General features: G+C 38.6%; 1 protein-coding gene across 1 annotated transcript in view; it reads left to right on the top strand.

Annotated features, from left to right (window-relative positions):
* LOC149290243 (tetratricopeptide repeat protein 28-like) overlaps positions 1–26,030 on the top strand; it is a 239,640-nt gene that overhangs the window by 203,167 nt on the left and 10,443 nt on the right. Inside the window, exons 14-16 of the mRNA XM_089489458.1 lie at positions 6,903–7,047; positions 20,501–20,680; positions 24,227–24,947. Coding sequence (XP_089345584.1) covers positions 6,903–7,047; positions 20,501–20,680; positions 24,227–24,947 — 1,046 coding nt within the window. The remainder of the gene's footprint in view (positions 1–6,902; positions 7,048–20,500; positions 20,681–24,226; positions 24,948–26,030) is intronic.

Raw genomic sequence — 26,030 nt, 5'->3', positions numbered from 1 at the left:
AAGTCAAAATAATATTTAGATAAATCAGCAGTTCATAGCAGAAAATGTGTTAATAAATTAAATTGTGTAGGCACACAATAGTTGTGTAAAAACATAATGCAATCTTAAATGGAAAGTAATGGGGCGCCAAAGATGCTGGGATGCTGTTTGGTCTAGCGTCATCATCGCGTAAAATATTCAATATATCAGGGGTGCTTTTATGAGTAGTCTACATCTGTTTTTGTACATTCTGTGCCAGGGTTGTCTGATTTGTGCTTGTGATCTTTGGGTGTGTATTGGAGAGGATGGAGAATATTAAAAATACCAGCATTCGAAAAACAATGAAATGTCAGATTGAGAGCCATAGTCACTCTTTGTGCCTGTAGATTTCATTTACATTCAGTGAAGTATTCAAGAAATAGAATTATAACTTGCTTTTTTGTAAAAAAATTAATTTCATGTGTTCCTATTAAGAAAATTATTATTAAGAAAATGATTGTTCCTGCTCATGCCCTCTATGTAAATAAAAATAAATATAAAACAGAAGATACACAGTCATACTCTCCATGTCATGCCGTGGACCACCTTCATAACCCTAGAACCCTGAGAAAGAAGTGTCACAGAAAACGCTTGGCATCATATCTGCTTCCAGGGCTTTCTGTTGGAGAGCCATGTTTATGGCCAATCAAAAGATAGCAGTGTGGTCTTTTTGAAAGTAAAAGGAAGATTTGTTGCTAACTAATGTCCTGATAATGAGTAAAACATACTTACCCTACAGGGAAGGCATGTGGGGGATCATGATTGTGATGGATTGCACATTGAAAGAGGACCTGAGAAGCGGTGCTTGCTGAACCCTGACTGTTCTCAAACTGGTTACAGATGGCTATGCCTCCCATGGTACACATGCTACATGCTGTTTTCAAGGCATTGGTCATAATATCAATTGGCTATCCCTTAGCCAGGTATAGTTTTTTCCTGGGCGTAGAAGGAATCCATTTTATTGCAGTGAATTATAATGGCGGATAAACTATAATTAGAAACAAAGGAACCATATGACTTGTTGACAGTCTCACCACTGTAATAACCTCACAGTTTATACTTTGCAAACATTGTTGCGAAAAACCTTTACTTACTTTTTTATAGTCATCACATGAAAATTTTGGAAACGGGTATGTTTTAAGACTTATTTAAAGATCAACCTTTTGCATGGCAATGGGCTTTATTAACTGAAGGAAGATTTGTCAGAAGAGTCTGCAGGAGAGTTGTAGTTTCAACTTCCTTAGGTCTTTGTTCATTATGAAGGACCTCTAGAAAAATTCTCCAGCGTAAAGGGGTGAGCTGGCAATGCATAATGTATATTTTAACTTATACATTTCACTGATTGAGCTATCCATTATATAGGGCTAGCCAAGCTCTTTCTGAGGTGGAAGTTCACTGGGGTTGGACCTTAATAATGTATGATGCAGTCGTTGAGTTGACTGCAGACTCTCCAACAAACACTGCCTTTAGTGAACAGACCCCAAAAAGTCTACTGCACAGTGACCCATCATTTGCCACTAAAGTCCCACTAAACACAATAAAGCTTAATTTGCTCTAACCAAGAGCTATTGGGTTGTTCACTTAATGAGGTGATGTTTTTTATGTAATGTATAATTATGTAAAATGTTTTGACTTCAAATGGAATAGTTTAGTGAAACAAATAGGGCTGGCCCAAGGCAAAATGCCGCCTGGGGCGAATTTTAAAATGCCGCCCCCCCTTATCTACCCTTCCTCTCCCTCCGTCCCCCACCCTTGTACTTACCTTTCAGCAGTCCTGCGGCGAGTCTCCCGTTCGGTCTCGGTGCCGGCTTGTAATGCTGAGCGCCGGAAATCTTCCGCCACTCAGCATTACAAGCCGGCACCGAGACCGAACAGGGAGACTCGCCGCAGAGGAGAGAGAGAGGGGCGCCGAGCGGGTACTGACAGCTTGGTAAGCGAAAACCACTCGTGCCCCTTTCTCTCTTTCGCTTTTTAAAAAAAAGTGCCGCCCCTTCAAAAGTGCCGCCTGGAGCGGTTGCCCCACTTGGCTCCATTGTCGGGCCGGCCCTGGAAACAAACCCTATTATTATCCATCTTTACTTTAACTCTAAGGAAACACTATAATTAAACATGACGCTTGAAATCAAGTGAAAGTACGGGGGATTAAGGTGAGATGGGGAAATCTTTTTATGCTACACATACCATTTTGTGAGAAAATGTTGACTTCTGAACTGTAAAAGTTCCATTACTGGGTAAAAGGCATACTCATGTGTGAAATGGATACCACTGTCTCCTACAGAGAACTATATAATAAAAGTGATGTCAGCTTGAAGAATGCTTACCATACTTGTCTCACTGTCTTCTCACTAGTATTTCTTGAGAACTGTCCAAATTAAATGGCTGTTGGAATCTGTAAAAGCTTCAGAGTAAGAGACAAAAGTGACACGCATCCCTGTTGCCTACAGACTCCTTTGTAATGTTATAGATTTGAGATACTAAAGTAAAAAGGGACTATCTTGCTGCTCCCGAGCTAATCATGCTTGTGCCCAGTGCTTCCACTTGTTAAATACAAGGAAAGTTACCGGTATTTTTTAGTGCTCTGAACCTCATGTGTGTGGGAAACTCTGCAGAACCGTTAAGTGCCTTCTCTATACTGACACCGATGCTGAGTTTGTGGCTCTACTAAGCCTCAACTCTCACATCAGGATGGACAAGAAATTCCATGAATGACTATAAACTGGGCCACTGAAGGAGGCATAGACCTCATGCTCCATCCTACTAGAATATTAGCCCACTAGCCCTCCCCACCATGTTACAAAACTGGCTCTACTTCTCAGTAAAATATATATTCTTATAGAAGTGTCATCATCAAAGAGATATTTTTAATAAATGTGAAACACCTTATTCTCAGACATGCTGCTAAAGCTGACCCCACCATATGTTATACACACCTGGAAAGTCTCAGGAGTCTGAGGGTAGATGAGCAGGTTCTCAGTTACACAGTCTCGAGCTGACGCTCCCATATTTTGATTATAATTAACCCAGTTGGTGTATTTTGTTCTAGTATATCACGGTTGAAATACCTGCTTGAATGTATATAACTTAATTCAGAATATACTTCGCTCCTGATAAGTCACGGTTTTCATAAAGTTTGTTATTACAATGGCATGCTTGTGATGGACTTTTAAAGGGCTAATATTTAAAAAGTCTCAGGGTCAACTGATGTAGAAGGTTTCCATGTATGATGTTATATACCTAAAGGAATACATCGTTATTCTTTTGCCAGATTTCTCTTCTGAGTGAATCAGACAGAGGGGGGGCTCTTGCATGGAATGATTTATATTGCCCTTCTATATTTGAACTAATAAAAGAACCTCCTTGGGTGAGGCGAACTGATAAATGTATAGCTACAATGGTGCGATCATCTCTTTTAAAATGAAACAATCTCTACTTGATTAGAGTTATCAATCCTGCTATAATAAATGGTTTTCCTTTAATTATTTAATGGCAGGAATTCAGCTAAGCAGTGCCATCTTCTGGAAGATAACATGATTTAAAACACTTTCAGCCCGCTATAGTAATTACTGCGATTTATGACAAACCTTTCATCTGCCTTCTTTGACTTGGAGGAATCAGAGCCATTCTGTATTTATTTAGTGCTTTTAAAGTTGATTACGTTGGTGTAATATTATCCCGCTAATACTTTAAAAAGCATTTTATGGGACATCAAAGGCTGGGTGAACAGCAAACATTAATATCTACACATTACCCCGTGCTTTCTATACATGCATGATACGGACTGTCTCATTTATTCCTAGCTCGGCTATTGTTTTTTTTTAATATTAGATTATTTTTTTTATTGGATTATTTTTTGTTAATATTTTACTGTATACATGTTTCGAACAAAGCCAAAAATAATCATCAGCAGTGATTTTGATAGGTGTCATTTTTTTTTGATTTTGAGTTCTCCGGCTAAAACAACTATATTACAGTGTGTTGTGGAAAATAAAATTGTGCGGTCCCTTGATGGCCGGAGGATTGTGTAGATTATGGGTTAGCAATGCTACAAATGCTGAACAGTAAGAGGGTATATTTACAAGGCCATTCTTGAACTGAAGTAGCGTTCAGTTTTGCTATAGCTGGATATATAAAGTCCTGGCAATCCCCCACAAGTTCCCATGGAGCTCTCCCTTTCTCCCTTACATCATGGACAGGAAGTTGTATCCAAACTCCCAAAAGGACTGTAATTTAAAAGTGTAATTAGGTGAAAATGGAAAGTGTTGTCCAGTGAGCAGAAAACACATCTGGAAAGTGGTTTCATACAAAGCACTATTAATGTTTGTCCCCTCTGATATGAACTCCCTGATCTCCTTTGTCAGTCGTCATTCATCTCTCGTGGAGGGAGTTATTCCGCTAGGTCCAGACTAGTTAGGGAGTTATTTATCTAGGTCCAGACTAGGTTTCGGATGGATTGACAAAGTGCCTAGTGGATCATTACATTTGACTTCATGTACTAAATATTTATAACAGAGGTGGGCAAACTGTACATGTGTCTGTACGTGTCCAGTTACGCGCGAGCCAAGCCAGACTCCTAAGAAAAATGTGAAAAGTCAAAATTAATAAGTCTATTTAACATGTAGGTAAAATAGGGCATACATTTTCCACTAGAACCCCCAGGAAATAGGGTATGAATTTACTAAAGACGCTTTGAAATACATTTTACACCTTTAATTGTTGAAAATTCTGCTGTGTTCCAGCTGGGCTTTCCTTGTATAATTGCACTTTTTGTAGGGATTCCTTTGCAGTTGGGAGATTATTTTAAGTGGGCTGGTTAAAGGAATTGGTCCCTGGTGGTTAATCACCCTAAGGAGCTCATCCTTATCCCAACTTTCACGTCTTGCTGATATGTAGAATATTGGAAAGGTGTCATCAGCATTTCAGTCCCCTGATTCACTTCCCATTACATACTGTAGCTTCAGCATTTTACATTTTAGCATATCTTCGGATTTCAGAGGTCAGAAAGCCACCAGGTGCACCCCATACCCCTCTCGGTCAGTAGTGTCCTGTTCTACACAGACAAGAGAGGCCAGGAGCCAACTACGTATCTCATACATGGTGACACTGTAGAGTTCCCTCTACGTAATCATGGAGGAAATGTTTCTGTAGTGTAGGGGAGGTTGCATGGGGGCTCTTTGCTGCTGAACCAAGCTGCTTGCCACAATGGTAACAGATGCTGGTGGGATTCGCCAACTTCCAACTACAGCAAAACTATGAAAATTGTCCCCGTCTGCCAAGAGGAGAAGTGTGTCCCAATCGCTGGTATTCAAAAGGTTAAAGGTGCTGCTCCACTTAGACAGAATCTTGGCCACATTTTATACTAGTATGCTAAGCAAATAAACCAAGCTTGATAAAGACCTCTAGGGGTTCGAAACGTTACCACTTGTTTTTGTGGACATTAAAACACCTCACAACTTGAAAGTGCTGAGCCTTCATCTGTTTTTGTTTTGTGTCATATGACTATTAAGTGTTCCAGTTAAAAAAATTAAAAAAAAATAACGAAAATCTAGCCAAAAGTTTAGACAGCTATTTTGGAGAAAAGTTAGGAGATTCAACGTTAATAGGAATTATGTTTGTTTCTAATGCTGTATTTAGGTACAGAAGTGGAACAGCACATTGCAATGTATGGGACTCATGTATGTCTAGATCCCAATTAGCAAAAACCTTGCAATGTTACGATTTGTTTATACTCTTTAGTATATTGTTCAGTTGCACGGGAGGTTATAGCTGGTTTTATCCCCTTAAAACAGCACTGGTAATGTGTTTACTTTTATACAGACATATTTTATCACTTCTACTACTAAATCATTTTTTTATTCTGCATTTTTTCCCAACTTTTGTTTACAACGCTAGGTAAATAAATAGACTCACTGAGACACTTTTTAGTTTGTACAGGGAAATCAATAACTGCTTGAGAAAAGTAGACTTGACTTTACAGACAAAGAAGATGCTGTATCAGCAGCAGTAAGGCAACCAAGGCAATAAAGCCTCCTTTCAAGATAAAAGAAACCATTACTTATCCCAGAACACTTTTTTTATTGAGATAAGAGAGTGAGAATAGACCCTTTTCTCTCTCTGTGAGAAAGCTATACAGTAATAATGCCTTGTTAAATGTTTTTCTATAAAAGTCCTCAACATTCTGCCATTACTTAACCGAAGACATTTATCTAGAGATGAATCACAGAAGACAAGACCAGAGATTTTGATGTCTGCCTAAAAGAATATGAACCATATACACCTTTAATTTAAGCTGTATGGTAACCTAAAGCAGATCAAGAGCATATTTACACACAATATACTGTGTGGTAGTGTATATAAATATAAATATATATATATATATATATATGTATATATATATATATACACATGGAAAAAGTATATGGTATAGATATATATAAAAGGAAAAAGATCTTGGTTTGTATATGTTACATATTTTTGTTTCTTTTTATACCAATTTACCTTTAATAAAAAAAAAGATTGCTGTCTGTATTGACCTCTTTGTTTTTTTTTAACTGGGTTATAACGGTATAGATATATTTACCCAGAGACTTGGGATTAGTTGATGTGTCGCTCTTATTGTTATGCTCTGAGCTGTGTTTTATTGTGTAAAAAAAAAAAATTTTGTACAATGTATACCATTGATTTATCAGGGTTGAGCAAAGGGCCAGCATTAGCGATTCAGTCCAATATTTCTTAAAAAATGGTAATGATTTTTTAATCTTTAATCCATAGCTAATGCCAATTACATGTTTCATTTTCTTAATGTCAGTTGTTATGCATAAAGCAATTCAATGAAACCGCGCATGCTGTAAACTCATCAGTAACGCTGCTTTTTGTTTGCTTTCTAGAAGCTGCCAGAGTATGACAAGTCTGTTCAGTAACCCCATGTCACCAGTGAAGGACAACATGTCTTCTCTTCCCCGAAAACAAACCCCTCTTAACAAACCCCCATTACGGGCCCTCTACGATTTACTCTTGGCACCAATGGAAGGGGTAAGATTCCAGCTTGTTCTTTATAGCACTTAAACATACCCAGTTTATAATAAAGTGGTTCCCCTGTCAATGTCAAGATATTTTCCTACAAAAAAAAAATTAACAGTGATTTCCTTTGTGTCATTTTTTTTTTTTTTTTTCAATTGTAATCAATAGTGCCTGAGTTGGCCTAAAAATACCCTTAAGGAGAAAAGCAAGTTTCAGTAAGAAGTTTGATCCAGCTTGATGTTTTTCCATGAGAATTGTGGTGGACCTCCCTCTATAACAAAGCAAAGATAAAAATGCATGAATGCTTAATGTATTTTGATGGGTCCTTCTGAGTTACCAGAGACCCTAGTGAGTCTCATTGACATATGTTAAACGTTTCAGCAACATGTGCTACTTTACACTTAGGCTTCATAACTTTTCAGTTAATTGGGCCTCATGAGTTTAGTCCCTGTTAAAATCAAAGCGTATGGTAACTCAGATTCAGACAATGTTTGGAGAACGATGAATTCTCCACCTCGTGACGCACAGTTCCCGACAGTCTGGAGCAGGCTAGTCCCCCAGTGTAGCTTCTGCTGATGTTGGCCATTGATGAATATACCCTAAAGACTATGAATTAAGTTGTTTAAGTAGATAATATGATTGAATTTAAACTCCACATTAAAAGGACACAATCATGTTTGCTTCATCGTTCTAGGAATGATGAATTGTTAAACCTCTTCAGCCTCGTCTGGGTTTTAGAACCAAGTAGGACCTTATTTTTGTCTTTGGCATGGAAGCCTGTTAAACATCCTAAAATGTCATAAGATAAGTCTTTCCCTAATATTAATATCAGAAGTTTAAGATTTGTGGAAATGAATACAAATCCAGATTTTAGCTATGTAAATACTGGTAGAAAGGTTAATCATTATAATAAATTACATTTATGCCGATTACATTGCATATTATTTGCAAACAATGCCTTACATATTTTAAATTGCACAAAAAGAAGCTGGAAAACATTTTATAAAAAACCATGAGGCAGTATGTTACCGTATAATAATATTATTATTATTATTAATGTTTTATATATATATAGCATCATTATTATTTATTTAGCTACATTTTAGTTTAAAAGCTATTGTTTGCACATTCATATTGTTAACGTTCATTAATGAACTCTAGAGGGAGCCAAGTATCTAATTTATTAGTCAAGTAACAGAATATTACATTTTGCACACACGCAGTAGCTGGCTCACTCTAGATGTTTGAATCATTTGTATGCTGATATTTGCATTTTAGTCATTTAAAGATTAGTAGTGAATATTACAACGCTGCTGGTCATTGTTCCAACTTGCAAATAGTGCCACTCTTGTGTCTTTAAATAGGTACAAAATGTTTTAACTCTTTGTGTTACGTCACTCCTTAATGCAAAAAACACATGTTTTATCCAGATATCACAAAGTCTGATTTCTATGTATAAGTCCACATAAAAGTATATCTTTTAAAAGTACTTATGGATATTGTGATTTGAGATAGTTTACATAGAAATCCTCAAAGCATTCTGAATTGTTGTATTTTGGCTCCACACTCCAGTAGGTAGGTACAGAATTTTCATAGACCATATTGCTAGCTGTCAGCAATGCAACTATTTTGGGGTCTATTCACTAAATGGAGGGTTGACAGGAGCGTTTGTAGGAGAATTGTGGTTTTAACCCCTTGACTTCCGCGTTAAACTCCATTGATATAATAGGGAGGAATCAAGCATTTTAAGGTAAATTTGTCTGGTGAACCATTTGATGAGTAGACAGGAGGTCTGTTGGTCATGTTTATGTGTAAGCATCCATACTTTTCTACTGATGTTGTACTCAGTACTCTAATATGTAACAGTGAAAAGGTATTTGCAGCTAAACAGTTATGGTCATGCCATATCTCCCAACTTCTACCCCTGGCAAATCAGGAAGCCGGAGTGGTCACTCAAACTGGCAGTGCTATTGTGCATTCGCTCAATTCTGCACATGCACAGTCTGCATTCTCAGGCACCAGGGAATGAACTGAGTCAGAGCTCGGTGGGACAGCAAGACAGAGGGGAGTGTGAGTTTATGAATGAACAGGACAGTTCACAGTTTCACAAAGAACAAAATAAATGCTAGAATACAGTCTGTATCGTTGGTACATCGTGCAAATCACATCTGTTACATCCAGGAATTTGCTGCTATCCTAAGTACTGCTTCCACCTTGTGGTCAGTAAAAGTTGAACCTCATATCTCTTTTGTTTCTACGAAATCTTTTTAGATTGCTTATGTGTATGGTTAGCATCAATTTCAATTAAGCTATACAATCATAATTCCTTGTTATAATGGCAATCAACATTCTTCCATTATTTAACTGTAGACATTTATCAGAAGAGTAATCAAACTAATTTTGATGTCTGCCCTTTAGAGAGAACATTTAATTAACGATATGTCAGGTATGTCATAAAAATGTTTACTAAATGCTAAAATTTAAGTAATTTATGAATATGATTTGTGGCACAAAACAGCATGTATATTTACTCTGGATATTTATGGGGTGAAAAGGAGAAGGCCATCAGGTCCTTCATAGAGAGATGTCTGCATTGTGGCAGGTAAGGAATCCATACCTACACTTAAATAAAGAATTCAGCTTGCCATATGGAAAAGGAATTATGATTTCTTGTGGGGATCTGTTTCATATTTGTATGAATGTGAAAATGATAGCCATTGATAGCATTTCTCAGACAAGATAAGTGATTGCCAAAATAATCAGACCAGGAAGAAATCCCTTGGCAATACTTTCGCCTGTATAGAAAACGAACCAAGCAGGTGTCAGAATAATTAAAGAGTATACTGTTGACAAATCCCAGCCAATCATGTTGGAATCTTTACTCCACGTAGGAATTCATACTGAACATATGGCAGACCGTGTATGTCTCATGGCCTCCCTCATCTCATGTTTCTTCCTCCTTGACGCTCATCAACTATAATCACTATAATACGAGAAATTATTACACAACGGCAGTAGTAGGGAGCTGAGGTCGGGTATTTACTGGTGAAGCTACGGTCATACCCTGAAAGAGATTGGATCTATTTTGGAGACCGCTCTTACTTTTGCTATCTCTCGATGTACATCAGCAAAACTGCGTAATATGACCGGTGCTACGTGGACATTGGATAAATACATTATTAAATTGCAGATGAATTAGTTGTCATGTTGTTTCACACGATCATAAAATGTCACTTTATCAATGAATCAGAACATGACGTTATCTATGATGCAAAGTACAGATGTGCGAGGGATACAATCTACATCCTCTGTAGTTTTAACATTCATGTAGCTTACATCATGTGCTCACGTGTACAAGAGCAGGGTTTGGCCTTTAGAAGCCCTGTTGTCCCTGATATAGGAGAGTATGCGCCCAATGAAGTGCGTAAACTATCAGTATACATCCTCAAATCTTGTTATTAAACAGGAACTCCCACCATACTTTTATATGTTCTAATTATTGTCTTATGGTTATAAGGCATATATATATATATATATAGCTATATATATATATATATATATATATATATATATATATACAGTATGTAATGAATAACTATCATTTATTTATTTTTCACGCAAGTGCTCAGCCAGCCTTGATCCTCACAACTTGAAACCTTCTCAAAACATAACACAATTTGCGTCATACATGACGTAGTGGGCTGCAAAATTTTATAAGAATTTATGCCACAAATTACGCCAAATGTCCCTCCACAAGCCACATATTGTCCCAAGCTGCACCTTTGTTTGCGACAGTACTCTGGCATCATGTAAAGTACATCTTATGTCATTCTGACTAGTTACCAACCCAACTGTAGAAAGCAACTGCATTTACTGCAAGCAAATCATACTGGGAAAACCAGAACTAAGGGACACCCATCCAAAAGTAAGTTTTCTTTTGGAGATTGGTACAAGAATGATTGTTTGCAGGCAACAATGAAGTGTGGTGAAGGTTCCTTGCAAGTTTGGCTGATTTGGTTGGGGATTTGGTCAGAATTAATGGTCTCATTACTGAGATGTACAGGCAGGTACTTCTTCATGCAATAACACCAGGGAAGCATCTGATTACACCCAAAACTATTCTGCAGCATGACCCCAAACATACAGCCAAAGCCATTAAGAGCTATCTTCAGCGTAAGGAAGAACAAGAAGTCCTAGAAGTGATGGTATGGGCCCCACAGAACTCTGATCTCAACATTATCAAATCTGTCTGGGATTAGCTAAAGACAGAACCAATTAAGGCTGCCTAAATCCAGAAGAACCATGGTTATTGCTCCAAGATTCTTGGAACAACCTACCTGTTGAGTTCCTTAAAAATCTTTGTCCAAGTGTCCAAGATTTTTTTCTATTTTGATTAATCTTTCCTGCTGTAAAAATTACTGTTAGGGCGGTGGCATCTCTGTGAGTATCTGGCTATAATAAAAAGGAGGTATCATGAATATTCATAGCATTTATTTTTTCAAAGGGATGTTCCAGGCAACATATGCACCATTATGGTCCCTTTAAATATTTGTGGTGTCCCCTTTTCCCAACACCCAACTATTTACCATGCAGGAGATGTGTTTAGCTGAACAGATCTTGTGACATGTGGTATACTTACCTCCAGTTAGCGGTCTAAAGTTCCCTCCCTTGATTTAATGGGTTTAAAAGGCTAAATGATCATTAGAAAAGCTGTCCTGCCACTGCTTAGCTGCATCAAATGGCAAACCATGGAGGGGGCATTCTGGTGCATTCTGGGTGTTGTCTGGGACACTGGAGCATCCCAGTACTACATGTATCCATGTAGTAGTCAGACTGTATGTACTATAATTAACAGGTAATATATCATAATAAGGGAAATGTCTCTGTCTTCCAGAAGGCATTCGGTCTATCAGTGATATAAGCAGATTATATTACACGCATGGCTCCATATAGCAGCTTTCTGTCCCACTTGCTCAGACAAGGGTATCCCTGGGTTCATTGATGAATGAGTAAGTGGCATGAGTAAAATACACTTGGTGTGAATGTAGGGCCCACTAGCAGACTTACAGCCTTAACTAATGTCAGTAGGGTTAGCAGCATTGGGTATCTGCACATGCACACTTCCATTGACTTGCCCTTTTGTTGCTGTGTTCCACAATGAACCCAGCAGTACCTTATCGGTGCCATTGGCACACTAGCCTATGAACCAGTAAGGAGGTGGTAGCCTCAAAGCATAGTACCTCCAATAGATACCCTGCTTTGGAAGGGTAGGGGGCTTGAATACTTTGTAAATCAGAATTTGGTATATACTTTCCCTAACAAGTTCCTAAATTAACTCTGCTGGTGGTTGTTCTGTTCTTCTCATTAATCAAACCACAGAAATCTCACTTGTGGCTGCACATTATATTATTTCCTCGTTCTTCATTTTTTTGCTGCATTCTCTCATTTTCCAAAAATGTTTCCATCTCTCCATTTTTTTTTTTTTCTTTTACAACTTAGTGTGCCTCTCTTGTTGATTTTGGCTGCATGCAGCATTTTCCAGTGTTCTTTGTGTTAAGAAAATCTTTCTGAATTTTGCAGAGTATATGTTAATCCTACTTTTTTAACTGCGCGTAACCCTCTTGCATCTTGTGTCTGAGATTTCCCTGCAAACGGAAACATATTTTATTCAATATGTTTCTCGTCCTCAGAAATGTTCCCCCTCTCTCGATGTTTCTACGGTTTTTAACGCAAAAACATAAGGATTCTTTTACATGAATGTTTTAAACCATAGAGTTTTTCTGTAATTAGGTATACACTATACTTAGCCTTATTCTGGTTACTCTTAAACTGCATATTTCAACGACATTTAAAAATTTTGTTTATAGATTTGAAATTGGAATGCATTATCTAGCTCGTTTAAATATGACTCAATATATTGCATATCTCTGCTCAACAATCCTATTTTGTAATCTCTTGTTTGACTCCTGGCTCCTGGACAACACTCTTGTACAACGCATGCCAAGATGGTTTTACATTTTTAACATTTACTGTGCAAAATGGATTTTTTTAGTTCCAGAAATGTAAAATGGTGGAAACTGACATTTAAAAACACATCACTTAAACACTTTCACTTTATCAGTTTTTAGTAATGTACCTATGATAGCTTACCTAGCATATTAGTCATTCTAGCACCTCGAGAAGTTTATAGTATTTTATTACAAGTAGCCTTTAATTTTAATTTTATTGGTAAAAAAAAAAATATGTACCGTATATATTCTAAATAAAACAAACAAAGTTATAAAAAAATGTATTTGTAGAATTATTCCGTTTTTCAGTGGTTTCTTATTCATAATTCATAATGTTCAGACTTTGATGGTAAGCCATATGGAAATGTATGGCTTCATTTATTCATTAGTTTATGAAATCTGCTACTGTAATTAACTTGTAAGGTGCCAACGGTTCGACACAGTCCAGTGGGGATAGAATTAGAAGAAATGCATGTGTTACAGAATTACTGGCAAAGGCTTCAAGGATACTCAGTTCACCTGATTACTTAAATTGTTGTTCTGGAATATCCTTAGTGTATTAATGAAGTTCCCACCAACATTTTAAGGCATTAGAGTCACTTCTTAATTATAGAAATCCAGACATTATGTTTTGAGTAATAATTACTTTATTATAGATGAAATAGTGCATGTTCCCATATCCGATAGTCCCTGGCTACTGCTAGTATCTAAACGTATAGTTAATTGTAAGAGCTACTGACATATTATTGTAATACCTCGTGATATCTGTAGAGGCCAAAGGAGGACAGGACCTTAACAAAGACTCTTAATAGGAATTTGTGACCTATTTATAACCGCTTGTGTAAAAGATTAAAGCGTTTCAAAATTAGGTTTGGCAATTTTATTTATAAATACATTTCTGCTGTTTATATACTACATATCTGTGTTACTTTTAGGTCTGTGAAACACTGACACATACCCTCCAAATATTCTGAGCTCCTAGTCTTCAGGGAAGGAAAAACTGATTTGGGTTCCAAACAGGGCCGGCCCAAGACAAAATGCCGCCTGGGGCGAATTTTAAAATGCCCCCCCCCCCCTTGTACTTACCTTTCAGCAGTCCTGCGGCGAGTCTCCCTGTTTGGTCTTGGTGCCGGCTTGTAATGCTGAGTTCCGGAAATTACGTCATCTTCCGGCACTCAGCATTACAAGCCGGCACCGAGACCGAACAGGGAGACTCGCCGCAGGACTGCTGAAAGGTCCGCCCCTTCAAAACTATATACAAAATATATAGTAACAGGTTGTTAAACAAACCATCTAATATTGATTGGCGAGCTTTTGCATAGACACTATATGTATGTATATGATTTATTAGATGCATTTACCGGTACTTTACCTTTAAATAAGTCTTCCACGGGTGAATGTAATACATTTGGCAAACCAGACAGCTGTGATGTTTTGCAACCCATTTTGTGCCTCTATCTGAAAAAGCAAGGCTGAAAATAGAATAGCGCTTAGGAAATTTGAGGTCAAAAGCAAGATTTATTACCCTTTTACTTTAAATCCACTCGCTGATCGCACTTAAATGGCTTAATCTACACTGTAAAACCACCTCAATCCCATAAGCAGGGGGCAGTATGAGAGAAGACTATGATTGTTCTCGGACATTAAAAGGATTACGTGTCCTTACATAGAGATGTCATGACAGCTTACATCTAAAAGGCACACGAATCACCTTCTAACAGATTTTTTTACGTGATTTTGCTCTCCAGTAACAGTTTCAAAATTATTGGATCCCTAGCTGCCCCAAGTACAAAAACTGTGAATTGTATCAATTTGAGCTGGAATTCATCAGAACCATTGAGTATTACAGGGGTGTCCAACCTGCGGCCCTCCAGCTGCTGTAGGACTACATCTCCCAAAATGTTATTTCAGCTAAGGGGCTGGCTGAGGAGGATGGGAGATGTAGTCCTGCAGCAGCTAGAGGGCAGCAGGTTGGACGCCCCTGGAGTATTATACACCCACTGAAGCCATAGTATTGTAGCAAATATTTCATAACATTTGGTGGCAATAACTACTGTTTTAATTAATGAATAATATGTAATGGAGCAGATTAAAGCAAAAAATGTAATGAATTGCAGAAGTAGGTTATCTATTAAATTACTGTAATATATATATATATATATATATATATATATATATATGTTGTGTTCAATTTCCATTTCACCCTCTTCTTCCCAAAGGTTCAGTATCCAAGCCATAATTTGCAATCCCTATAGCCAGACTAGAGCTGACACATATCTGTAGAGATCACCTGTATGTTTAAAGCCATTCGTGTTCAGCTCCTTCTATTGATTGCGATGTAGGCAAAGAAAATAACCAATTGTAACATTTGCCAATTATAAGCCACGAGGGGAACCAAAAACAAATTACTTCCCGAGTCCAATACATCAGATCTCCCTTTAGATCAATATGAACACATTGTTTCGAGAAGCCGTGGGAGATATAAATGGTTTCCTTAAAATATTGCCAAAACTTGCCAAGCTGATCAATGCAGCGTGATTCAACCGTAGCCCCTTCTGGCAGGCTTAACCTTTTGAGTGCCAGAAGTGGGTGTAACACATTGATCTTCTGTATGATACGGTGGCCACAGCTGGCACTCAAAGGGTGTAAAAACAGAAAAGCGCAGTGTTTTATTTGATTTTTAATTTTCAGCACATGTCTTTATCGTTATCATAAATTAGAATGACAGGTTCTTGCGGGGCTTTATAACATTGACCACAAGTGAGGAAGTGTAGCTTTTTCCAGAAAATACGGCATATGCCGAGGCTGAGATCATGTTATAGTCGTAGCACTTGAAATTATAGCCGCATATGTTTGCAGCACACTTTGTGCGAGCTTACTTTACCATATGCTTAAAATAAGAAAGCTATTAAAATAAAAAGAAACATTATGATGAGGCATTTGAAGTTGTATAATATTATGTTTGTATAAGACTTTCCTATTTTGAATGCAATAACCACGACTCATCGGAGCAATGCGCTGTGTTTTAATGTAACAAAAGTACATTTTATTTCACTCTTCCCTGCTTTATGATCTGATTTGAAATTATATACCATATATTATATGATGTTAGCATTAAAAGTTGTTTTCCTTTAAGGAAAAACAGATAGCTTGGCTTGTCTAATATCACATTTTTCGTGCCAGTTTTAATATAGTAATATAATTGTTTTATAATACGAACAGGATTTTATAAAAAAAAATAAAAAATAAAATAAGTAATTTTATGAGAATAAAATTCCTGCTTCAAGCAGGAGTTTATTAGTCGGTACATTTTAAATATATCATGATGCTATGCAACAGTAAGATAACTAGGGTTTATTCGCTGAACAGTGGTTCTGACCATTGTCCTGATTGCCAAGACTGAGGAGGGCTGCTCAGACATGGTACTGCTTGTCTATGAAAGATGCAGAGACATGGTGTACCATGGACACTGTCTACGTATTGTTGGCGACCCATCGGGTGCCCAAATCAGTCTGGAACTTCGTAAGTATGAACCATAATTTTTGCTGTGCCCCCTTGGCCCTACTAAGTAAAAACATGATAATGTTGGTCCTACTGCATAATTATGTACTATGTAAAACCGAACAAAGGTACGTAAAACCTTTTACTATAGTCACCTTATTACTTATCGGGTATGATGTTTATTTACTTGTTTTATTATAGATATAGATATATATAACTGCATTAACTATAACATCTGCTTATATGTTAAGTTCATATCCTCTAATTACATCACAAGTGTTTCCATAATATTAGCTACAATAATAGATCTTATGGGATCTATTCAGCTGATAGAGAGCATAAAAACGCAATTTCACCCCTGGCATCATACCAGTGTTTGATTTAATATCTGCCTTAGGTAATCCCTTTGTTGTGGTTCTTCAAGGCTTGGTGTCCTTTGCTGTCATAAATGAACCAACACTTCTACTGACTGTGTCTTTAAGATGCGTGCACAATTAAAACGAACACATCATCAACAATTAACTCAAATCCTTCTTTTCTATCCCTAAGGATGAAAAGCTTCTTATATCTAAAAGAGAAATATATGTATATGAATATGACTGTAGGATAATAACAGAGAATCATTTATGTCTCATGTGGTTTAAGCCAAGAAAGCAAAACAAAGGAAGACAATAGAAGTCAAGGGTTTCACATCATTTTCATAGTAAACATCAGAAGAAAAGAGGGACTGAGCTCTAGGCTCTAACTGAGTCTACACAAGTTTAGCTTTTTTGCCAAACAGTAATTTCTTTAATTTACTAGAACTGTTGAGCTGGTCATATCGTTTTTAGTTTGGGACTTAAACACGGATCATGTTCAGGGCCTTCCGCGAGACAAGAAAACAGTAGTTGCAATTTGAAGCCCTGAGTTGAAAGGAAGTCCTGGGATCAAGAAAAAGTCTGAGGTTTTAAAGCAGATTGGAAAGTGGAAAGCGCGACAGGGCAAGCAAATCTCATCCGACGTCAGGTTGCGTGCCATTACAGGCAATTAAAGTAAATTACGCAATTGAGAATAGAAAAGGACATAGGGAGAAAAGAATGCAATGTGTGAGTCAACACAGCTGTTTCAATGCACTAGGTTAAGAACCTAGACCAGAGTGATGTAGGATGATAAACTATAGGTATCAGATTCTATCTGCGGTCATAGGTCAGATGAGAAAAATGGAAGCTGTATTTGGAGTGTTATATAGGATTTTGGGAGATTTATGTCAATGGATCATGGCTGTCAAGAGGCGTAGTGTCATGGAGACTCAAGGGAGCTGTACTCTAATGGATTTTAGCTAAGGAACTGCTGGTGGACTGACCCAAATCTAGTTTGTCTAAACATACAGACCATATTAAAATCGATATGTGTTGGTAACTTCATTTGTTAAGCGGTAAATGTTTTCACATAAATAATCTAGGTGTTTTTATGAATGGATTAAAAACTTCTTGGAATTGCTGTTCCGGTTGGGTTGTGCTCTTCTTGGTCGTGCTGTTTGGGGAAAGAAAGGATCATGGTAAAAAAGGAAATCCAATGACAAAGCCAAGTCTTTAATTTTTGCATGCTACAGTCAGCAAAATAGTTGCTGTTGGAATGAATTAGTCTGAATAATTCATAAAGGCATTGTAGGATGGACACTACACTCCAATAGCATTGAAAATCTTCAAAGTCTACTGGAGTTCCAGAGGACTGCATTGAAAAATTGATGTTATAATGCATTGAAAATGCAGTTAAAGGGGAACTACATAGGCTTCAGAAACATTAAACCTTATTACATCTGAGAACTGAACTGGCTTTCATTCTAATCACTCCCTAAGGGGAGGAATCATTAAATGGAGAAGAATAATCTTGCAAATCAGAAGAACATGATTTTTTTTGTTCCTTTTTTTTTAATAAATGGCCATATTATTTGCATTCGGTACTTTTTGCTAGCAGGTAAAACATGCAGCCACTTTATACATCATGGAGGGCTAAGCATCTTTATGTTCCTGGTGGCTAAGCTAATTCCCAACAGAAAAGATAAAGAGATATTAGAGTTTTGTTATTTGTTCTTGGGACTGATATCTGTGGTGCCCTCAGTTTTAGGGGACATATGGATAAGCATATTTGAATACAAAGTGATACAATATTTTTGTATCAAATGTAAAATTAAAGCAGAAAAGAACTGATTTTGGAAGCAATAAAACAGCTATACATTTAACTATAAAAGAAGAGAAAAATAATGTAAACCGGAATCTCACTTTCTGCATTATTAAACCAATATGAGTATTCTGGCAAGAAAAAGGTTCTATTTATGGATATTTTTTTCTACCTTTTTACATTTAAAAAATAGTTACTCCTATTTTGGGGAAGTGGGGACTATTTTGTGTTACTTGAGAGTCCTAAGTACCTGAATGTTTGCAGCTATACAAATATTCATTTTAATGTTAAGTGATCTCAGTCCTTTTGTATTTATGTACAATACTATTAAAAACAATATATATATATACACACACATTCATTTTCTGATTATAATAGCTAAAATATTTATAATATTTTTGTACATTAAGATTTTCATTTTAGTAGCTGTGAGCAGAATGAACATGCAAATGCTCAATGTTCTTCCGTTTGCACATTTCTGGCATCGCGCTACCATAAACTATAAAACCAAAGCCCTCGGGTTTCTTGTAAATTGGGACTGTGGGTAGGCACATGTCACTATGACTTACAGTAGCTGCTAAAAGTTACCTGCAGCTAATGCTTTGAGAGCACTAAGTCAAACGCAATATAGAGGGAGAATATTTCTGGAGAACACTCTCCAGTGGTGGAAAGATACTTCTTGTCAGCTCGCACTGTGCCGGGAGAGGCAACATTAGAGCAAATGCTGGTAATTTAGCTTCAGAGAATGCAAACAAGTTAACTATAGGCTTTGGTCTATGGAAGCCTCCCTGAAGGAATCATTGCTTTTTTTTGTAAACAATTTGTCAGAATGGAGTGGAAATGTTCCTTGTGAAGTCTCCTGGGGGCATTTTCATGTCAGAATGACTGACCCTAAATCTCTTCCTCTAGTGCAAATGTACAGATGCAAAATGAGCAGAAGTGAGATGGATAGAGAGCCTAGGATAAAATGAAATCTTAAATTTCTTTTTATTCCACATGGTTAAAACAGAGATTATGATTTCCTTTCTCATTCCACTTTTTTATTACCCCGCATGATTCCAGAAGGCTACAGTTGCAATATTTGATGGTGCAAGTTGAAGCAAATTTACAAATGTGCGCATTTGCAAAGTCCGCTGGGTTTGAGAAGTCGGAGACAACATTTAAAGACATTAAATAGAAAATATATATTTTTTTTTGCGATAATAAGTGACCATTTAAGCCATTTGGAGGAAGAAATTAGTGGTCTTGAGTTGCCAAGTTAATGAATCCTCCCTGATTATAATGACATCATGTTTTTAGGGAGTAACTTGTCATTTTCAGGTGAATTGTATTTATCTAATTGATATTGATTTATCTGTCTTTGTACCTATGTTCCTGTGACTGTTATCTCTCCTTTCTCTTATCCTTTGTCACATTTCTCTTATTCTCTACGCATATCTCCCTCCTCTCTTAAAAGAGAAAGTATTCACTTAACCATGTGGGTTTCTCTTGGTGAACCACATTGGCCTTCATACATGGTTACATTTTCAAAGAAATTTTTTTTCACCAAATTAACTAGGCATCACAAAGGTTCATAATATTATAGTTATTCATTTAACCGTATTACTGATCTAAATATTTTTTTAATAACTCTAATTGTATTTGAATCCTTTAATTTCAGAATTATTATTAATAGATGTTTGTAGCAGACAATCAACATTACCAAACCAGAAATCCTTTGCTTTATTGAGCAGGTATTGGACTCCAGTTTGCGCTCATTGTTAAAAAGCTTTTTGTGTTTTTACTTTTCTTTTAAGGCGTTAATGCATTCCAGTGGTCCTGTTGGTAGACATCGTCAGTTGGTGCTGGTTCTGGAAGGGGAACTTTATATCATCCCGTTTGCTTTACTAAAAGGGAGCTCCTCCAACGAGTACCTCTATGAACGTTTCAGCTTAATTGCTGTTCCTTCCATCCGATCACTAAACATAAATTCCAAGGTAAGCAAGAAATTGACTATTTCGTGTTTGCTCGCTGAAATCTGCTGATGTATCTCTTTTCCTACAGTGCTTCTCATATTTCATTTTATATTATCACTATAAAAATTACAAAAATAGAGGAGTATTTCATCAAAGGCTAAATAACATTTCTGGTGTCCATTTGTAAACACGTCTTTCGAATTCATAATATTTTGGAATTAACCAGAGATTTGGTTAAAATTTTGCCATTGAATGTAGACATCTACAGAATCCCTAGTTTGTTGTGGCATAATTGACAAGTCTTAATTAGGGTTTTGAATAGTTGATTTTGTGTGTAATACAAAGAACACTTTGCACAACCGAAGAGGATGTTAACCTGTGCAATAATATTTTCCTTTAAGTCATAAGGCGGGTGTCTATTCCTGAGGGAACGTATATAAGGAGATGAGGAAGGAGTAAACCAGTGCTTATTGTCTATTTCCACTCCATGTTGGCAAAACAGTTCTTTTTTAGTACAACCTGGAAATTATTGCAGTAGCTGTACATCAGAGTCTTTTCCCTGCAATCCAGCTACAGACTTGTGTGCCGAGCATATATAACACATGGCGGTCAAAAATCAGGGGACTTGGTACCTTTTTATTTGTTTATAGCAAATTGGCCATTTTGAGCATCAGACAAACAAGCGATGTGTCCCTTTGGTACTTCTAAGGATTTATATGTATAATAAAGTCACAGCTATAATATGTGGTTGTATAGTGTTTGTAAAAAGAAAATTTCACGGATCCTTATAAAATGTCTTCTAGGAAACCAGATGCATGTTGTTTGCACCTCACTCCAGCTGAACCTTTTGTGTAAACAGGGCATTTCCTGGCGAAAACTTGGCAAAGGGAGACTCCACTTTTATGCTATCGAACTTAGTCAATAGCTTGAACATGAAGCTTCACAGAATATCAAATGGGCTCTTATCTGTTAGTAAAAATACCGTATTGGCCATGGGCGTAGGAACCCCTAAAAATCTGGGGGGGACAGCATTTCCCCCCATCAGATCCCCACTTTCTCACACTATCTACTCCCTCTCCCCCCTCTCACACTTTCTTACTATCTACCCCCCTCCCTACCCTCCCTTCTCACTAGCTACCCTCTCCCTACCCTCCCTTCTCACTAGCTACCCTCTCCCTATCGCCCCCTTCTCACTAGCTACCCTCTCCCTACCACCCCCTTCACACTAGCTACCCTCTCCCTACCCCCCTTCTCAATAGCTACCCTCTCCCTACCCCCCCCTTCTCACTAGCTACCCTCTCCCTACCCCTCCTTCTCACTGTCTACCCCAGGGGTGTCCAAGTTTTTTCTGCAGTGGGCCACTTCATCAGAATTGTATACGTGCGCGGGCCGCACTCATTTTTCACTGTGAGAAAATATGGCCTTTAATAAAATATGCAGATTAAAATAAAGTAAATGACACAAAACGTTTACTTTTCCTCTCACTGATTCCTGGGCCCAGAAAGTTTTGTGACTACAAATTCAGGACTCGGGATAATTAAAAATGAAATAGTTCTATTTAATCTAGGGATGCACCAAAATGAAAATTCTGGACCAAAACATTCACGGTTCACTTAGCCAAAACCGAAAATGACCCCCCACCTTTAAAAATAATAATAAAAACTCACATTTTTAATAACAGTAGGTAACACACCACAATTGGACAAAAAAAAATAGCAATATGGCTTGGCATGATAGGAGTGTGATTGCTAACAGCAATCACACTCCTATCATACCCAGGCAGCCAGTACATGCTGGTACAGGGTGGCTGTAAGTGATGTGCAGACCCCATACTGCTGGCAGCATCAATACACAAGGGGGGCAGCTAGCTATGTTTCAGCTTGTACTGGCTGACTTGGCATGATAGGAGTGTGATTGCTAACAGCAATCACAGTCCCATCATGCCTAGGTTCCAGCACTTACACATCCAACCAGTAAATGCTGTAACCTAGGCATGATGGGACTGTGATTGCTGTTAGCAATCACACTCCTATCATGCCAAGTCAGCCAGTACATGCTGGTACAGGGTGGCTGTAAGTGATGTGCAGACCTCATACTGCTGGCAGCATCAATACACAAGGGGGCCAGCTAGCTATGTTTCAGCATGTACTGGCTGACTTGGCATGATAGGAGTGTGATTGCTAACAGCACTCACAGTCCAATCATGCCTAGGTTCCAGCACTTACACATCCATTCTATCACACACAATCATTCATTCATATACTCATTCATTCACAGATTCATTCCCTCAATCACGCATACTCATTCAAACACCCTCCCCACCCCCCTTACCTGCACTGCAGCTCCTCGATGCCGCTCACAGTCTTCAGCAGAGGGCGCGGCCTCCCTCTGCGTTCTCTGGTACTGCACAGAGGATGTGATGTAATGTCACGTGAACTCTGCTGGGTTCCGGTTCCTCTGTGCAGTACAGAAGACCCTCCCACAGGTAAGTAGCAGGGCTCGAGGTGCGGACCGCGTAAGATCGGTTGCTCTGGCTGCCGATCTTACGCGGGCCGCACGTCGAGGTCTCGCGGGCCGCATTTGCGGCGTTTCTATTGGGGGGGTTCCTACGGCCCTGGGGGGGATTTCTTAATTATCGGTCCCCCCCGCATGAGTTACTGGGGGGGATCTGTCCCCCCCCGTCCCCCCCGGTTCCTACGCCCATGGTATTGGCTCGGATATAGGCCGCCCCCGTATATAGGCCACACCCTAAAAGTTTGGTGCTTTTTTTAAAGAAAAAGGTTTTTTCTTTAAAAAAGCACCAAAAAAACATGCTGCCACTTTGTCTCCCCCCCCCGAGATATGCTGCCACTCTCCCCCCCGAGATATGCTGCCACTGTCCTCCTCCCCCCCCGAGATATGCTGCCACTCTGTCCCCCCCCCGAGATATGCTGCCACTCTGCCCCCCCCCCCCGACTTACCAGAGCAGACTCCCGGGTGTCTTGCGGGGCCGGCGGGGGACATCTAAGCAATACGCGTAAGAACAACTTCCGGTGCCGGCACTCAGCGGATGTGCCGGCACCGGAAGTTGTATACGCGTATTGCGTAGATGACACCCGGGAGTCTGCTCTGGTAAGTCTTGGGGGCAGAGGTAAAACGCATCGTGCGGACTGTCACCGGCTGCGGCAATGCGGGTAAACAACCTCCGCAGCCGGTGACCCCTCCGTGGAAAGTGCTGGCAGGGGAGGCTGTCTGAGCGTATCAGAGAGTAGGATGCAGGTCCCCTGCACCGCTGCGGGGGATCTGTATCCTAACCCCGCTGCCTGTCCGGCGCCCGGGACTGCATGTCCCGCGCGTCGGGCGCTAGACCCCGAATATAGGCCGCACCCCCACTTTAAAGACTTAAAGTGGGGGAAAAAAGTGCGGCCTATATTCGAGCCAATACGGTACTTCAATATTCCATTCCATGTCTAATGAGCGCTTGGAACTCTCTTGATATGGCAATGCATTTCAAATACTATTCACTTCAATGAACAAATATTCATGCCCCCATTGACACTAATGTTATATGTCTTGTTTTTTCTGCAGTCTCTCTTGCGCAAGAACGCTCCAATATATTCAAGTTCTACCTCGATGGCAGCTGTTGTGGGAAATCCTAAGCTTCCTCCATCTGTGATGGATAGATGGCTTTGGGGACCGATGCCTTCAGCTGAAGAGGAGGCCTACATGGTATCGGAGTTGCTTGGGTGTCAGCCTCTCGTAGGTAGCTCAGCAGTCAAAGAAAAGGTTATGAGTGCTCTTACACAAGCTGAATGTGTCCACTTCGCCACTCACATTTCATGGAAACTATCAGCATTAATTTTAACACCAAACAGTGAAAGTACATCGGGAACAAATAAAAGCACCTTTGGGAATACCTATACAATTCCTGAGTCTTTACAAATGCAGGACGATGCCAGCGATGTTGAAAGCATATCTGACTGTCCACCTCTCCAGGAATTTCTTCTGACAGCAGCAGACGTTTTGGATCTTAGACTCCCTGTGAAACTAGTGGTTCTAGGGTCCCATCAAGAGTCAAGCAGTAAAGTTACAGCAGATGGTATTGTTGGCTTGACACGAGCATTTTTGGCTGCTGGTGCCCAGTGTGTCCTTGTATCTCTTTGGCCTGTTCCTGTGGCAGCTTCCAAAATGTTTGTACATGCATTTTACTCCTCTTTACTCAATGGCATGAAAGCAAGCGCATCCCTCTCCGAAGCAATGAAAACAGTACAGAGCAGTAAGCAACACTCACATCCATCAAACTGGGCAGGTATGATAATTACTTTGTGTTTACATTGTACATCATTTTTATTGGATGCAGCTGTTAACCATATCATTTGTAACTTTAGCTCAATGCTTGACATTACACTTACTGTATCTTCAATTGTCATCTTGCTGTTCCTTCGCTCACCGTGAAAAACTAAAGTGTGAATATCATCAACTGACTCAAAGGGATGTCCCCAAATTCCAAATATGATTTATGAGCTAGGGAAAACATGTGAGAAGCCAGCTTGATCTTTTTATTTATTGTTAGAAAGAACTGATATATCCAGAGATCAGTTTAAGGTGTAAATGTCATATTGTACCAGATATATCTTCTGCCCCTAAGTGTGACCTAACAGCCTTAAGAATTTGCTTATTTATTTTCAATGCCATCATCACAATTGTAGACTTCCAAAAGACCATGTATTATCTTCAAAAAGACCTTGGTTTTGTTCTTGAAAAGAGCTGATCATGTTTCCAAGTTAATGATGTAGATCAAAGCAGAGCTCTGGTGATTTTCACAAACATTAGAATACCATTTTGGATATATTTCTAACATACAGGTTTACATTTTTGCCAGCCCTGATTTGAATTATATTAACCATGCAAAGGGCAGGATGTGAGTACAATGCTAGTTGGCCTTGTATATATTTTCCCAGTCTCTCATAGACTAGGACCTGTTCTGCTTCATGCTTTCTCACACATCTTAACAACTGTATATTAGAGTGTGTTGGTGGGCATGAATAAAAAATATGCTCTAACGTATTAGAACTGATGAGCAATGAAGTGTGGAATTGAACAGTGTGCTTATGAATGAGTGATTGTGTTAACCGAGAAAGGCTTATCATATTAACTACAGGATCAATACTCTTTAGAGGTGCTCTTGTGTGCATTCTATCATCTGTCTTAATACCAAGGGGTCATTTTATCTGTATCAATGTAAGGTTGAGAAGGATACAGACACTGGTTGAAAACCCCTTTAATTAATTTGATCATTGTGTAAACATATAGCTATTTCTAGCTTTTAAACAAAACATTGATACCGGTAGAATAAAGTATTGCCCGTCATCACTGATTACTTGAAATAATA

Source organism: Sceloporus occidentalis, unplaced genomic scaffold, assembly GCF_023333645.1.
Source record: "Sceloporus occidentalis isolate IW3139 unplaced genomic scaffold, rSceOcc1.0.p SCAF_40, whole genome shotgun sequence".
NCBI classification, from domain to species: domain Eukaryota; kingdom Metazoa; phylum Chordata; class Lepidosauria; order Squamata; family Phrynosomatidae; genus Sceloporus; species Sceloporus occidentalis.
This window is presented reverse-complemented; position numbering and strand designations above follow the sequence as displayed.